This window comes from Tupaia chinensis, unplaced genomic scaffold (assembly GCF_000334495.1).
Source record: "Tupaia chinensis unplaced genomic scaffold, TupChi_1.0 Scaffold000466_1, whole genome shotgun sequence".
Lineage (NCBI taxonomy): Eukaryota > Metazoa > Chordata > Mammalia > Scandentia > Tupaiidae > Tupaia > Tupaia belangeri.
The window spans coordinates 765,275-782,712 of record NW_006159975.1 but is presented as its reverse complement, the minus strand read 5'-3'; the positions used below and the strand labels follow the sequence as shown (position 1 = coordinate 782,712).

General features: G+C 37.3%; 1 protein-coding gene across 1 annotated transcript in view; it reads right to left on the bottom strand.

Annotated features, from left to right (window-relative positions):
- Nucleotides 1-16,890, bottom strand: part of SEMA3E (semaphorin 3E) — a 302,659-nt gene extending 285,769 nt beyond the window's left edge. The window contains exon 1 of the mRNA XM_006155761.2: nucleotides 16,457-16,890. Within this exon, the coding sequence (XP_006155823.1) occupies nucleotides 16,457-16,571 (115 nt within the window). The 5' untranslated portion in view covers nucleotides 16,572-16,890. The remainder of the gene's footprint in view (nucleotides 1-16,456) is intronic.
- Between the last annotated feature and the right edge of the window lie 548 nt (nucleotides 16,891-17,438).

Sequence of the window (17,438 nt, the reverse complement as noted above, 5' to 3'; positions counted from 1 at the left end):
ATTCCTGCAGGAGTGTCTTTACTAGCAAGTTTTTTTTTTATTCCACCCATAGCAAAAATGAACCAATGGCAATCTTGTATTCAGGTCTCATATGAACAGTGACGAACATTCAAAGCTGTGGCAATACCAAGGTCTGTTCTAACTATCTAGTGGGTATAAGTCAGCAGACTGAAAGAACAAATGGCGTTTCTAACATAAAACAATATATTGCTATTGTTATATGTTGACTAATATAGAAATATAGATGTCTAACAAACATACTTGTGTATTCCAAAACATAACTGCTAATAATAAAATCCTAGTGTTGTATTCATTTTACAGCCCCAGATATCTGTTATAAACGGTATCCAGAGTGTTTCTGATTACTGCTTTATTAGCATATAGACTTCTCATCAGTTTTGATTCCCTAATTTTATTTTTAATTTTTACTCTGTCCAATTTTATTGACTTTTAAGTGTTGGAGAACTCTCTTTTTTTTCCTTCAGATATGAAAAGTTCTTCAACAATCTTAAAATATATCAGACTTCAGTCTGGGAATACACATTTTGGAGCAAGTAAAAAACATTTGGCAAAAAAATCTGTCAAAAGCAGTGCCCAGTACATAACTTTTGTTTTACTTTTGAGAAATATAATGGCAAAGATACAATTTCAATCTTTTAATTGCAAGGATAATTGCCTTAACTATGTTTCTTCTTTCTATGTTTATTTAAATATTATCAGAAGATAATGTTACTTGAGGAACTATGAGCAATTCAAAATATATTAGTGTGATGTATAAGTTCAAACATATTTCCAACTCTTGATGGTAACAATGAGTAACAAAATTATTTTTTTTCTTTTTGGTGGCTCCTGAAATCTATTCCAGTTTTTCATAGTCCTGTCTTTTCCTTCCTTTTTCTTCCTTTTTGGACAAAATAAAAGGAAATATTTTGTTTTCCTGTATTACTAGAAATGTACAATGATATAAATAATTGAGTATCCTAACAACTAAAATTATAGGATTCAACTTTGAAAAAAAATATCCTTTTTAATTTACATTTTGATTATGGTTAGTGTGGCTATTCTAAGAATATACCATATGGTTAATTCAAGTTTATCCAGACCCTAAACTGACAACAAGCTCAGTTTTCTAGAACTCATTCTAAGCAATTATAAAGCACGTGCCAGTGATCATTCATCTGACCAGAAGTATGTATAACCCACTTATGCATGGTGACAATGACAAGGTTGACATTTTTCTTTTCTTTCTTTTCCCTTGTTTTTGGTTGTTGTTTGCTTGGGATCAGGAGGAAAAAACTATACCAGTTTCATCAATTATAGAGTTGTTTTCAAAAGGACACTTTTTTACTTTCCATTATTTTTCTCAGTATTTTCTTTAAAACTATATTATTTCAACTTTGTTAAGAATGATAGAAATGATCCTACTTTCTATGTATTTATTTTGACAGCTTAACTTTAGTTCTTATAAGTAAAATAAGGCTTTCCTAGTTTCATTTTTATTTCTTACAGTAGTAAGAGACAATGACAAATGGGTGTTTTCCTCTCAGAGGAATATTTTTGACATTTCTGTTCATGTCCATTAGTTTCCAGTTTGAGTTAAGCGGATTTTATTGACTAATTATATTTTGTAAAAGCATAAGCGTATAGCATTTTAGAGTGCACGTCAATTGATTTTGATAAATTAAGTACATACATGATAAAATATTTTTGGTGGCTTATAAATATAATAAAATCATAGGTAAAATTTTCATAAGTATTTTTCTCAAATAATTTAGGCCAAAAATAAGTTAAAATACTTTGAATAAAATAAGTATGATTATATATAACTTAAAACCACTGTTGTTCTTCTCATATTTTTTTGAATAGTTATGCTTTTTTTTTCCCTAGATTTTTCCTATAGTGAGTATGCACTCGCCAGAGAGACAGAGAAAGAGACAGAAAGCGAGAAACCGTGGGGATGTCCCTGCTGCAATCCTTTCTCCTCCATTCTCCTCTCGGGATTTTGGGCACACACCTACACGTATATCGAGCATCAGTTCAAGCTGCCAGGTCTGGGACTCGAACTGTGGCCAGCCATTGGGGAGTTCAGCTATTCATTGGCTGGCCCCATGAATAGCTATGCTTTTAAAATATTAAATTAACAAGGACAAATTGTTCATATAAACAGCCTTTGAAGAGGTAAAACCTGTTTTTTTTTTTTTTTAAAGCTCTTGCTTAAGGTCATTTAGAGCACTCCTCAGAAACAAAGATGTTGGGTAAGTTATAAGTCTTCTATTGTTCTGATGTTCTTTACTTTCTGCTTTGTCCATTTCATGAATTAGTTCTTTACTGCTGTTTCTTCAGCACTCATCCTGATAGAAATGAATGAAATGTTACGTTGCACATTAGGCAATTACGAATGGAGCAAATGGGAAGAAAAGATCAGAAATTGTGACAGCGATCATGTGAATGACCCAAATAAATTCAAATCACCCTCTTCCAAAACTTTCAATAGTACAGAACCATTTCCTAAATAATTTTAAAGCAGTTGTGGATTCATCTTTAGAACTTGTGCAACAGAAGATCTGCAGATAAACTATAATCTAAAGTTTTGGAGCAGGGGCAGAAGAAGAATATTCTCATCCTTTTTCCTATCTTCTTATGACTTCCCCAAGCCCATCGTTTCATTTTCTGCCCTTCCTGTTGGAAACAGTTTTGTATATAGCATGAAGAAAATAAATTAGGAAGGGGCCAAGAGGTGGTGTGGTAATTAAGGTGCTGGACCCCATGGGCCAACTGCAGTTCTAGTCCAGGTCCTAGTGACTTGAAACTCATGCTGAGAATGCGTGCGTGCATGCCCAAATCCCAAAAGGAGAATGAAGGAGAAAAGATTGCAGCAGAGCCACCACCTTAACCCTCTTAACTGGTTCTCTTTCCGTCTCTCTCCTCTTCAGTGAGCACTCATACTCTATGGCAAAAACTTTGAAAAACAATTAAGATTGGAATACAAATGCCAGTAGCTATAACAATTAAATTCTGTATGTTAAATATAGTTGCTCATAGTATTCTCTGATGATATATTAAATGTAATAGATAAAATATGTGTATTAAGTACCGAAGTTCATTATATCCTAAGAATTAAAATAATAAAATGGACTATAACTATCTTCAAATTTTTCAAAATGAGGCCAGATATGGTGCAGCAGTAAGACATAATGTTCTTCAAAACAATCCCACAATGGAGGATTGCCAGTTCAAATTCAGGGACCTCCCTGAATGTGCTGATATGTGCTTGCTCATAGTCAGGGCCTGGCTGAAGAATAGGGGTGAATCGTAACATCAAGATTCTGTTGGGAACCAGCAGTTAGCGTAATGGCTATGTCGCTGGACTCCCACGTAGTCGACCGCGGTTCGTGTCCCGGACCCGGTGGCTTAAAACTCACGCCGGGCGCATGTGCATGCGTGCCCAAGATCCCGAGAGGAGAATGGAGGAGAAGGGATTGCGGCGTGACCATCCCCCCTGGGGGGTGATTTCTCGCTTTCTGTCTCTATGTCTCTCTCTGTCTGTCTGGCGAGCACATGCGCCCTACAGTGAAAATCTCTCCATCTCTCCAAAAAAAAAAAAAAAAAAGATTCTGTTAAGGGTGCTGTGTGTGTGTCTCATTCACAGAGGAAATGAATAGATAAACTTTTTTAAATTAATTTTTTCAAAATCTATGAACTTATAGTAATTTATATATTACTAGTACAAAAAAAATAAGAATTCTTTAAAACCATATAGAAGAATGTGTGTGATGGGACCAGAGGATGGTGTAGTGATTACATCACTGGACTCCCATGTAGTCAACCATAGTTGGAGTCTTGGACCTGGTGGCTTAAAACTCATGCTGGGCATGTGTGTTTACATGTCCAAGAGCCTAAGAGAAAAATGGAGGAGAAGGGATGGTGGCATGGCCATCCTCCCAGGGAGTGATTTCTTGCGTTCTATTTCTGTTTCTCTGTTTCTGTCTGTCTCTCCAGTGAGGACATGCACCCTATAACAAAAAAAAAAAAAAAAAAAAAAACTCTAGAAACAAAAAAGGAATAATGCATGTGATACTAGTACAGGCAGCAGAGTTATAAACACAGTGGGAGTGATTATATATCTAAAGAGGATCTGTTCCTGGTGTAATACAGTGAACTGTATGCAGTAAGATGAACACAGGGGCATGGCAGGAATGAATGGTGCAAGGAGGGTGAGACTCAGAGATAGTTTGCTCATGGCTTTCTGCCTAAGCTCTTCCTATTTATTTTCAAGACAGACTCTAGTTCCCCTTTCAGTCCCAACTCCATGCTTCCATAGCACCCTCTCTTAATCTTTTATATATATATGTGTGTGTGTGTATGTCTTTAAACCCTGCTCCATTATGTCTTATCTCCTTTTACAACTAGATCTTAAGCTTCACGCTTCACAGAAAAGGACTTAAGTAAAGGATCTGTGTGTGTATGTATGCATGTGTCTATTAAACTTTTTATTTCAAAATAGTTTTAGATGTACAGAAAAGGTTTGAACTTAGTATAGAGAGTTGCCATAGACCTATACCTAGGTTCCCCTATTATTAACAGCTTACATTAGTTTGGTACACCTATTACAGTTAATAAATCAATACTGACACATTATTGTTAACTAAAATATGTGTTTTATTCATATCTCCTTAGTTTTTAACCTAATACTCCATTACCATTACAGGAAACCACACTATGTTTATGAAACTGTTCTTATTGTTAAAATCCCAGCATTGAAGCTTATAACCTAAAGCACTGAAGAAGCTAAATAAATATTCATGGAATAAGTGAATAACTTTTTTTTTTTAAGGGACTTTTGTGATAGGGCACATGCACTCACAAGAGAGAGAGACAGACAGACAGAGATACAGAAAGCGAGAAATCACTCCCCAGGGGTTATGGCCACACTGCAATCCCTTCTCCATTCTCCTCTCGGGATTCTGGGCATGCACATACATGTGCCCACCATGAGTTTCAAGCTGCTGGGTCTGGGACTTGAACCATGGTTGAACATACGGATGTCCAGAGTCCCATTACTACACCACCTACTGACCCTGTAAGTGAATGATTGAATGAGCAAATCTATCCTAAAAAGATGTAGAAGCTCTTAAATCCCTGAAGGAAGATATGGACATATAAGACAAAAGTATGAAGTGGTGATGGACATACGAAGTTTGGTATTACAGTTAGCTATTTGCGAATGTACGTACTTATAACGAACAAGGCTGTCGTGTGGACAGTTGAACAGATAACCCTTAACCTAAGTAATTTGCCTGAAGAGGAATAAATTAAAAAGGTTACATGAAAGAGAGGCTCTTTGTAACATCCTTCTACATACTTGGCACACTGTCAATGCAGTCCTGACTGTGCATTAAGAATCACCTAGAGGGTTTGTAACAAAGTTTCCTGAGCACCCAAATTATTGATTCAGTAGATCTGATTCAGTAGCTCCTGAGGGATGCCAGAGCTGCCAGTCTGTGGACCACACTCTGTGCATAGTTTAACTACATTTCCATCCATCCTCTCTCCCAGCTTTGAAGGAGAGCAAAAGAAAATTGTAATAGCATCATCCCTTCTGCAATGACATTCAACCAAGCCTTCCTTCAGGTGAACTATTTAGCAGTAGCCCTGCCTTTTATAAAAATTAATTTAGGGGCTGGCAGGTGGCGTGGTGGTGCTGGACTCACACATGACCGACCACAGTTTGAGTCCCAGACCTGGTGGCTTGCTTTCTCACTTTACCCCCTCTCTCTCTGTCCTTCTCTGGTCAAATTAAAATAAATAAATAAATAAATAAATAAATAAATTTAGGGTTGATAATTTTGCTATTTTGACCATATTGGGAAAAATGACTTAAAAAAATAATAAGCAGACCTTAAACACCCAGGCTATAATTATAGACTTTAGAAATGATTTGAATAAGTGATTTTATTCTGTCCACAAGGGTCTTAGGAAAGAAAAATAACACAGCATTGTCTTCAAGAAATTTAACATATATTTGAAGACAATTACATAAATTAGAGAATATTATAAGACACTAAAATACTATGTCATATATGTTATACATTTACATTTTTCTACAAAACTCATAAGAACTAGAAAGACAGAGTTCATAAGTCTCTTTACAACTGAGGAAACTAACTCAGAAGTTCAATGAGAGCACAGGAGCAACACAACATCAAATAAGATATACCATCCATTCATATCTAGGATTTTCTTTTCTTAAAAAAGAATTATTTTATTTAACTTTATCAATTTACTTTATTTTGACCACAGATAGGAGAGAGAGAAAGAAAGCAAGAACCAAGTTGCCAGGTCCAGGACTCAAACTACAGTCAGCCATGTGGGAGTCCAATGCCCTTAAAGCACCTGCCGGCCTCACCCACGATTTTCAAATTATGAGTCCTTGGTTTTTCCACTACAACATGCTGTCTGTCTCCTAATAAAATTTTTAAGAGTGCTTTGGAGAAACAAATTTGAGTCCTGGTAAGGAGAAGAAGGGAGTACCACATTTCTAGAACTGGAAAGGACCTAAGATCACGTGGTCTTTTTTTTTTTTTTTTAGAGGTTTTTGCTATAGGGCGTGTGTGTTCGCCAGACAGAGAGAGACAGAGAGACGGAAAGTGAGAAATCATCCCCCAGAGGGGATGGCCACGCCGCAATCCCTTCTCCTCCATTCTCCTCTCGGGATCTTGGGCACGCAGGCACATGTGCCCGGCGTGAGTTTAAGCTACCGGGTCCAGGACTCGAACCACGACCTACTACATGGGAGTCGGGAGACATAGCCATTACGCCAACTGCTGGTCCCGAGATTATGTGGCCTTAATAAATATTTTCACTCAGTGCTAGGAAAAGAGCAGAAGTAAACCACTACATGTGGTATTGTGAGCACACTTTCTACCTGAACTCAGAATTTAACATTCTCCTCAGTTCTCTTCACTTTCTATGAGAAAATTGATCCAGTGAGATTGTCCGTGTTCCCAGCCGACCTCTATTTTCTCCCTCCTCTATTCCAATCATCTTTAATGCTGTTGTTTTCTGGTTCTGGAATGGGTTTAGCTATTTAAAATCACCTCACCACTGAGACTTATTCTTAGGGTGATAATTTCCTACCCTAGCCTGTAAATAAGACCCTTTCTTTGTTCTAAATTCCCTGAATTAAAGCTTGAAACTCAAAGACACTGAACAAAATACACAAGGAACTATAGATAAGAGGTTTACGCCAATTATGTTATAACTGGCCCAGGGTGGTGGTAGAGTTGGCAAATGGAACTGCAGTGCTGAAAAGCCACACGGCTGACACTGGCTTCCCATCCCTAGTCAGCTCGAAACATGCCAGGTGTGTGCCCATGTACCCCAAATCCTGATGAGCTGGAGGACTGGGTCATGTGGATTTCAGTTCGATAAGACACTGTTAAGGATGCCTCACTCTCCTGCTTGCTCTTGGGCATGTACACATACTCTCTATCATGAATAAACTAAACTTTTAAAAAGATGTTTTCACATTCAATTCAAGTTCAGCTACAGGTTACATTGGCTGGCATTCTGGGCTGTCTCTTGTGCAATGCCCTAATTCCTCTCCTCTCCTCTCGCCACAGTCCTCAGTGCCTGTGAACATCACTTCCCACCAGAAAAACAGGCTGGAGGCCATGCTCGCTGGCCGGCTACTAAGTGATTAATTTAGTATTTCCTTATTTGTTAAGTATGATTTTGAAGAGTTTGAATGTCTATGACGACACCCTTTTTTACAAAAAAATATTCCAAGGTTATGTTTTCTACTTATTGAATTAGACAATCAAAATGGAACAGTGATTGAGGGTAAGCTGGGAACCAATGGATACATACCACTGATAGGAAAACATGGTGTTTTTTTTTTTTTTTTTTCACTTTTGCCTTATGATGGGAAAGAAATCCAAAGTTTCTATCTGAAAATGAAGTGGGAGAGGAGAAAAGGAGTAGAACGGTGGTGCAGCCACACACAAGGGCAGTTAAGAGGGCAAGTGGCGATAACCCAGGAATGACAAGTGCATAGAAAAGCAGACCGAAGAAAACGAGCACAATAAGAGAATACGGCTGACGTGTCAGCAGGACTCCTAGAGGCCCCAGCTGTTTCACTAAATGCAGCACCAAGATAAAAAAGAAGGTGAATAGGCAGAGAAAGCCCCAGTCCTTCTCCGAATGTATGATTCACTGAAGGAGCCATAAATAGTTGTTCAGGATGCCTTAGTTTCCTTGGTGCAGCTTTTCACTCCACCTCCCCAACAGATACTCCTTTGTAAAACGCAGCCCTAAATCCTTTTGTTTTCTTTATATATCCACTCAATGAACATTTATTGAACACCTACTAAGTGTGAGGAACCCTGCCTGCCTCCAGATAATCTTACTTGTTTGTCCAGGGGAAGGTAGGACAGAAAGCTTTCTTTCACTTTCAAAGCAAATACATACTGAGCTGATAAAGGTTTCTAGACACTGTTTAGTTTAACTTGGGTCAATGTGGTCTGGCCCTAGTAATATTGGTTCTGTTGTGCTTAACAAAGCTGGGTCTACAATTACCTTTGTTACTCACTGTTTATTTTTCGGATTTGGTCTGTTGTCTCCAAGGAACTATCAGATAAAATACTTTCTTTTCAATTATGTACAAAATAGTCTATAATAATTTACCAACATGAGAGACACCAATATTTCTTGTTCCTTTTAGTTATCTACTCCAATGGAAGCTGGCTTTCATGAAACGAATGCTTGTATTTAAGTACAAATCTATGATACTGAGGATGTACCTCCGTTTTAAGTTGTAAGTTAATAATTAGCTCATGATTACTTTTAGACTACAAAAGGGAACCAATATAGGTTAATTCTTTCTGAATCTCTTCTGATTCATCAACTAATTTATATAAAGCTTCCTAAGGATTAAGTATTCTGCCACATTAATTTGCATTATCTCCTGTAATCCTTTCAAAGCTTTGCAAATTATGTGTTACACCATTTTAAAGATAAAAAAATTCATACTTAGAAAACAGAAGTAACTTGTTTAAGCCATACAGCCAGGAGCCAGCCAGATTCAAATTAGGGGTACTTCATCCAAAATCTAGGACTTCCAGACCATTGGAAATAGAATGCGAGAGTACCTCTTCACATACCTGGGTGTAAACTATTGAATACTTTCTACGTTTACTGTGCCAGGCCTATGAAGTCAATTGTTGAGCAGAGAGCTGCGATGGCTGGGAGTTTAGTTGCCAGGCACAAAAATGAAATACTTTTTTTTTTTTGAGAAGTTTTTGCTATAGGGCCTGTGCACTTGCCAGAGAGACAGAGACAGAGAAACATAAAGGGAGAAATCATCTCCCAGGGAGGATGGCCACGCCACAATCCCTTCTCCTCCATTCTCTTCTTGGGATCTTGGGCATGCACACACATGCGCCCGGCATGCATTTCAGCCACTGGGTCTGGGACCACAGTCGACTACATGGGAGTTCAGCGACATAGCCATTATGCAAACTACTGGTCCCAAAATACACTTTTAAGCCCCAGAAATCAGGGAAGACAATAAGTTTTTATTTTATTGTCCCCTAATAACCGTAGAGGTAAGATTACCACATGGTGGGAATATCCTGAACTAGGCATTTAAACTGAACCAGGATGCAAACTTCTTGACCAATCAATTGCCTTGGCCATCACAGAACCAGATGGAGGCAAGTTATCAATGCATGGAGGTATCTGTCCTTGGAATCATCAAATTTTTGACATAAATGTTCCCTCAATATCAAAGACTGTAACACTTGATGTAAATGTGGTATTGACATAACCCTCTCAATACTAGTCCAGAATATACAGCCTGTGAAATAGCTAGCCTTACCATTATCATCTTTATCTAAGTACAAAAGCTAAGACTTGCTTAAGTCTACAGAATAGCTAATGACATGGAAAAATGCTCTTATGCTTCAAATGTTATTTAAAACTGTACTGTGAAAAAATATGATGTTAGGGGCTGCACAGTGGTGCAGGCAACAGTAATGGAACACTGTCAGGCTGACCCACAAAGGAAGGTTCCAGGTTCACATCCCCTATACTTACCCATGATCTGGGGCTTGTTGAATCTGAGGGTGGATAGCAGGGTGGATAGCAGTGTGAGCACTTCATTGGGATGCTATCTCTGTCTCTTACTCTTGCCCTCTCTTTCTCTTTCTTATGAAAGAGAGAAATAGACATTTTTAAAAATATAGTTTCAATATGAACCATCAATCTTTGTATAATTTATAGAGTCTCCCGAAGTGACAGATGTTGTGTTAAAACTGCTAACAACATCGTGGCCCCATCTACTGAAACCAAGAAAGTAATCTAACTCTTCACTCTGCATCCTTTAGAAAATATTGTAAGTGGTCTAATTTCAATTTCATTTTGTTTTGAACTCTCAGATTGAGCTCACAAGATGACTTTAACATTGTGGTGGCTACGTATAAAGGAGCATGCATGCATGCAAAGTGTCATTTCTGGATTCCTGCAGACTAAATTCCTCCACTAAACCACAGAAGAGTTTTACAAACAAAGATAAAGGAGTAAATCTTTGCACACTTTCCCACTAAGAAGTCCCAACGATGGTTCCTATAGATATCATTAATGACATAAAACGGACACAGCAGGTGGTTAGAAATCATTTTTACAGCAAGAACCCATCTGATGGTTTGGTGCTTTATTATGTGGTCATAGATCTAAGGCCACAAGTGATCTCATTCTAGAAAGAAAGAGAGGCCCTCCCTATGAATACTCTCAGGTCAAATGACAAATCTGACAAGGACAGCAAAATAACAATACAGCAGCATAAATTTGTGAAAAGAAATTCCATTAGGACGATACAACTGTTGTGTGTAGTTAATCAAGAACAGATATTGATTACATGTCATGGATAGAACACTGCTCTCACAAAAATTTTTTTGAATGGTTTTGTACACTTAAATGATTTTCCAGTCAGAAATTAGCCCGGTTCACTTATTTATTTATTTAATTTTTTAAGGTTTTTGCCATAAGGCACATGTGTTCACGAGAGACAAGTGAGAGGGAAAGGGAGAAATTGTTCCTTGGGGGAAATTGTTCCTTGGGGAAATAGCCATGCCATAATCCCTTCAACTTCATTTTCCTAGGATTTTAGCCATGTATGCAAATGAGCACAGCATGATTTTCAAGCCACTGTGTCCAGGACTCAAACCGTGATTAGCCAGGTGGCAGTCCAGCGTCTTTACCACACCACCTGCCCAGTTCACTTATAAATTCCATTAGCTGTTTTTTCTAATCTTGATTTTTGAAGGATAACATTTTTCCCACTGTAATTTGCAACATCTAGATACAAACAATAATTTTTAGAATCATTGAGGGACATTTGTATTTCCAGATGCACTGATGTGATGTCCATGCAATATTTGTCTATAGCAAATATAAAGACACAAAAATAACACTATATGGGCCAGCCAGTGGCATGGTGGTTAAGGCAGCTAGATCCTACTTGGACGTTCAAGGATCCCAGACCTAGCAGCTTGAAAAACACACCAGGTGCATGTGCATGCATGCCCAAAATCTTGAAAGGAGAATGGAGGAGAGAGGATTGTGGCATAGCTATCCTCGCCTTCGGGGTGATGTCTCACCTTCTTTCTCTATCTCTCCCTTTGTCTCTCTCCAGTGAGTGCATGTGTCCAGTGGCAAAAACAACAGCAACAAAAAAAAGAATAATAGTATCTAAAATCCCCAATAGACTTCTTATATAGAAAGCATATTTTGTGTAAACCAAACTCAGGGAAACATATTGTAATTTCTCACACCTTTCTTGGTGTGTTGTGAAAATATAAACTATGTGTTTCCTTATAAATTTACCACTTAATTCTTACTGACTCTCCATAAAGGAGTTTTGGCTGTACAGGTTGGTGTGTCCTCCTGGAACCTATTGGACTTCCCTGTTTACAAATAATTCCTTATGGCACTGGTTTTATTTATTAGCGTAGGGATGCATGACTAATGTCAGTTATGATTGAAAGAACCTAGCTACTGACTAAGAAATCAAAGCTATGAACTAGGTTAGGGGAACTGGCTCAGTCACTGCCTTAGTTTTTTTTTTTTTTTTTTTTTTATTTGCTCTGGATATAAAATAAATATCACAGCTTCCAGGATGATTATTTAAAACTTTTATTTAGCAAGTGCTTTTTTAAATTCTATGTCAGTTTGTTCCCTATAATGAATAGAATTATAAAATACATAGTGTGGAATGGATATGTATATATATATACACACACACACACACAAACACACACACACTCTTTAATAACAAAAATACACTGGCCATGAATTTTGGAATATGCAAAAGTGTTCTAATGATCTTCTAGGTTATTATGACTAGAGGTTAAAGTTATGAAATATGTAATTTGCTGTGAATGCAGTATATCAGGATAAACTACATTTTTTATGCTATTTAAGACAAATCGCTTTTGTTTTCTGTATAACCATTATCCTAGTACTGACTGAAATGTAAACTCATGCCATTTATATGAGTTTTTCTCTTCAGGATATGTTTTCTTTCAACATTCTCAATTTTTATCAGTCTTTAGGAAACATCAATGATATAAATAACTTTAGGCGATAAAGTACATTCGCAGAAATTGTTCCGTTTAATCCTTTTAAATCCCAGCGAGACATACGGGAAAATCACCAGTAATATTCCTGCTTTCAAGTTAAGGAATATGAGGAACATCTACCATAATTATAAATGGAAGGATCAGATGGTCCAGAGTAGAGACGTTTGATTTCAAATCCTGAGTTCTCTGAACTCTGACAAATCTGGATTTAATTGGTTATCCTACCCAATCACAGATACACCAATTAACACTCCCTATCGCGCATTTTGTATGGATAGACATATATTCAATGCTTCGATCTGCATTTATAATGTCAGCATATTTCAGGAATGATCTTCTACCACCTCTTCAGCAGACATCATAGGAGAACACTCTCTCCTTGAGCAGTCATCCTCCTTAGCTTCTGTGACTGTGTCCTTCCTCGCTGTGATTTCCAGCACCTACTCCAACTGCCCAACTCCCTTCATTGACTTTCTGGGGCTTTCCACATGTATTGGGATTTCTTCTTTGGCCTGAAGTGTTACTCATTTGTATTTTTTTTCCCTTGAGCTCCTTTATCAAGAAAAGTTATTTTTGCCTTCCCTGTAACTTCATTAATGCAAGATGGTAAAAGATGAGGAGAGAACAGACATCAGAGAGAAGTGGCTAAATCTATCTGGAGTCTGCCTTTTTCTTAATTCATTTTCCTGATTTCAGTCAACAGGATCATAACTATTTGCCAATAAACCTTTGAAACAGAGTATTACAATTTTGCTTTTTATCACATTGATATCAACCTCTTTTGCTGGGGTAAAGTTACCTATAATACATAGATATTCATAAACTTTGAAATATTTGCCTGATATCGTCAGTCTCAACTCATATCTTGACTGGAAACTTGTCCCAAGAGAGACAACATCTTGCCATTTTAATCGTTGCCACATTTTATTAATTAATGCAACTTATTTTGTACCAATAAATTACATTAGGGAATACATGTATTGTCTCATTGACAGTAAGTGTCTTGTCTTTTTATCCAATAGGGTTGCCTAAGGTAGCATATTTCTAATATCAGGAGTAGGATATTTGCAAAGAAGAGAGAGGAATTCGATATTATCCCATTGTGGTTGGAGGACAGCAGGAAACAAAAGCAAAGATGCTCTATGTCTGTTACCTTCTTACCTGTCTACTTCCCTCCCTCTCTGTTTTCCTCTTAATCATAATAGCATAATAGTCTCTTCCTTCCAAAGTGTGTTTGAGAAAATGCCACTTTTGGAAACACAGGATGATAGAGAAAACAGCTTGAAAAGGTGAGTTCTCTGAACTTCTTTTTCAGAGCATATTTTTATATAGTTCAACTCATGCTTTGTATAAGACAAGTAAACTTTATCCTCCTTCTTAGGAGAAGAGACAAGACCTGTGGTTCAGATGCTATTTTGAAAGTAGAGGAGATAAGGAAAACGCTTGGCTTTCTCTCATATGGCATAGACCACTGCTATGAAAAGAATTCCTGTGTTACTTCAGTAGACCTCCTCCAGGAAGTCTACTGGATTTCTCTGCTGGGAGGGTCACATAGCAGTGCAGAGGTACTATGTTACCTATATCCAGCATCTCTGAATTAAAAAGCCTCAGTACTCCTTTGTAATATTTAATCACCTAAATTTACACACTCCTCAAAATTTACCATTACTGACGTAATTAAAGAGAACAGAAGACTAATCTGAAATATCTTACTCCTAGCGTTTGAATACCTCTCAAATGTCCACTGAATACCAGAATGTGGAGAGGTGAATGAACAGTTCACATCGCACTGGTGGAACTCAGTATTCCTGCTCTGACCCTATGCGTGCCTTCCTTTCCACTGAAGCACTGTGGAGCAATAGGAATTTGCAGCTTCAGGTTAAATCTCTGATGCTCTCCCCTGGCTACCTTTGCTAACTAAATTGCACAAGCAAGGAAATTTTATTTTCAGGTGAACACTCTACAGTCTCTGAGGAAATTTTATTTTCAGGTGAACACTCTACATTTTCTAAGAGTATAATATTGTGCATTTTCAGCGGGTTCCTCTAAATCAGAAGGTTAAGAAAAGCCAAAAGGAAATCTTGTGGGAGTTCTCAGTCTAGCGTACACAGAGATACTAGCAATACTACTCCCACATGCTATGACACAACTCAGAAAATCAGTTACAGTTATTTCTTTAGCTAAGAGACACATAGTGAAGATGAGCTTGATGATAATATCATGCATAACATTTTCTTGTAGCAGAGGACAGTGGTGTGCTCTAGCAATAATATAATCTCTCTAGCAAAATGTTAAAACTACACACCCTGGCAAACATACTAATATTCAGTTTCAAAAAACAAATACCCCAACAAAGAGGTAAAAAAGGTTAATATGGGCATGACAGAATGGTAGCTTGTCAAAACTGACAGCTTCTCCACTTGTCCACATAAAGAAAAGTGTACATTTAAACTAGTTTTTCCTTATTTATTCATATTCTATCACATTGAATTTTTATCTTGATAATATTTAACTTATTAGAAATTGGCATTTTGATATATGCCATGATACATCTTCCCAAATAAAAAAAAAGAAGTGTGCTAGTGTTGAACACAATATTTTAAATAGTTTACAAATTAAGTGGCAATGTTTTTCATAAATTTATATTATCTACTGGAAAATAGTATAGGAAGTATATTGAAACTGAAAAAATCTATACTTTTAACTATTTTAAAAATAACAAATTTCTATACTTAATATTTACCAGCAGTTGTCCAATAAAAAGACAAAGGCCAATCATATTATGTAAAATTGAGGGTTTTTATTTCTTCTGATAAATATTCTGATAAGTATTCTGAAAATACAAACTTCTGTTCTTCTACAGTAGAGGACAATTTAAAAGCTTACATGATTTTAAAATGGTTGTTATGTAATCCTTATTTTGCATCTGTTATCTATCTCAATGGTTGGTGATAATAAATACTTCTTTCTTGATAATTTATTCCAAATTTCTTTAAAGTCAGCAAAGTCACCTTAAAGTGTGAGTTGTATCTGTCGTTTGTTTGTTCACAGAAGGAATCACGAAACCTCTTCATGACTGGCTTTTACTTCTTGATGCAAAACCTATCTTTTGATCATTTATTTATGAGCATAATGTTGCTTTACCAGACATAATTGCAGAATAAAATATTTAAACACTCTGATTGGCAAATCTTTGTAAAGCAATATGAATTTACCTTACAAAAATAAATGCTCATGAATACTAATACTTTACTCAACATAAGTCAGTTTACAAAGATTGCCAATAAATTCCATACTTCATTTCATCACACATAAAAAAAAATTCTAATAACCAATTCAATTAGAAAACTAATTGATATTAGTTGCTAGTCATTTTAATTACATGGTGATGACTGTGGTATCATGGATAGGGCATCATTTTTTTTCTCCTCAGGAATTTTCTCCATATCTCTTATCCCCATTATAGGTGGGGGGGGGGGAGAAAAAGCAATTGTACCTTCATGTCTAAAGCCCTTCCCCAACATCCTTGTTTTCCATAATGCATACATTGATATTTAAATACCTACTGCTAACTGGTGGATTCAGCCTCTCAAGGGCTATTTACAACCTGCTTCCTACCTTCTGTTCAGTCCCCTAGTGAGTGAACTTCTCATTAATAAAATCTAATATTTATGAGACAATATTAACATCTCTAAGTTGATACATGATATTGCACTATTTTCAGATAAGGTCTACATAGTATAGTAATTGCAGTTGAAGACCATAAACATGTTAAACGACTTTTTTATTTTCATTATTTGAAACAAAAGGTAACCTACCTTTATGTGACAGGCGTAAGCGGGGGTGAGGGGTGTCAGCTGTGTGACCTCCTGTCCAAAGCTCCAGTAAGTAACCCCACAGGAGCAAGGTGATAAGGTGCCCGGCGGCTGCCATGCTGCCGGTCGCTGCAAGCCCTCGGAGCCTCACTTCAGGAGGGTCTGAGTTTTACTTAGGACTTCCCTCCAGGGGCAGCGTGCAAGAGGCTTTGTCAGAAATCGAACGCCTTGTCATCAGAAAGCACAGTCCCAAAGTGCCATTTGTCAGGCTGTATTTGGAAACGTAAAACCTTTCTTTGCCCAGGACAGTTGTTTATAAGCCGGGAGCGAGAGGACATTCCAAGGAGTGAGGCTTCAGAGACATGTCCTGTCTAGAGCTCTCTTCAGTAACTAAGCCGGTACATTCAGGAAGAAGCTGTATTTTTCAGTCACTTCTGCAAGCGATTCATTCAGAAAAAAAAAAAAAATTTCATAATTTGGCTTAGCAATAAATTTCTCATCTGTCCAGCCACATTAACTTCCAGGCCAACATCTCTCTCAAAAGAAAAAAAAGGAAAATAAAAGAAACTACAGATGGGAGAATAAAAGCCTGGGCCAAACATGCAAATAAAATCTATTAGAAAGAAAAGCTTTTGCTTCCTTACTTTCCCTCTCTCTGTCTCCCTCTGAGGAGAACATGGGCCCTATAGCAAAAATTACTAAAAACAAAAACAAAACAGGCTCTTATCAAAGCCACCCCTGAAAAAAAAAAAAAAAAAAAAAAACACCCCGGGCACACGCACTGCCTTCCCCTGTGGAGCTTTTCTCCTCTGGCTCGTCAAAACCTCTCAGAAGTCAGCCTCTTGCACTGACTTGCCAAACAGCTAGTTTTAATTCACCTTTCACCTTGCTAATTAAAAACAAGACGTGCCATTCCCTCTAGGAGTTGCGGATCCACCCAGCAGGGATGCCGTCTGTCAGTGCGCGGTGTTTACGGGAAAGTTCA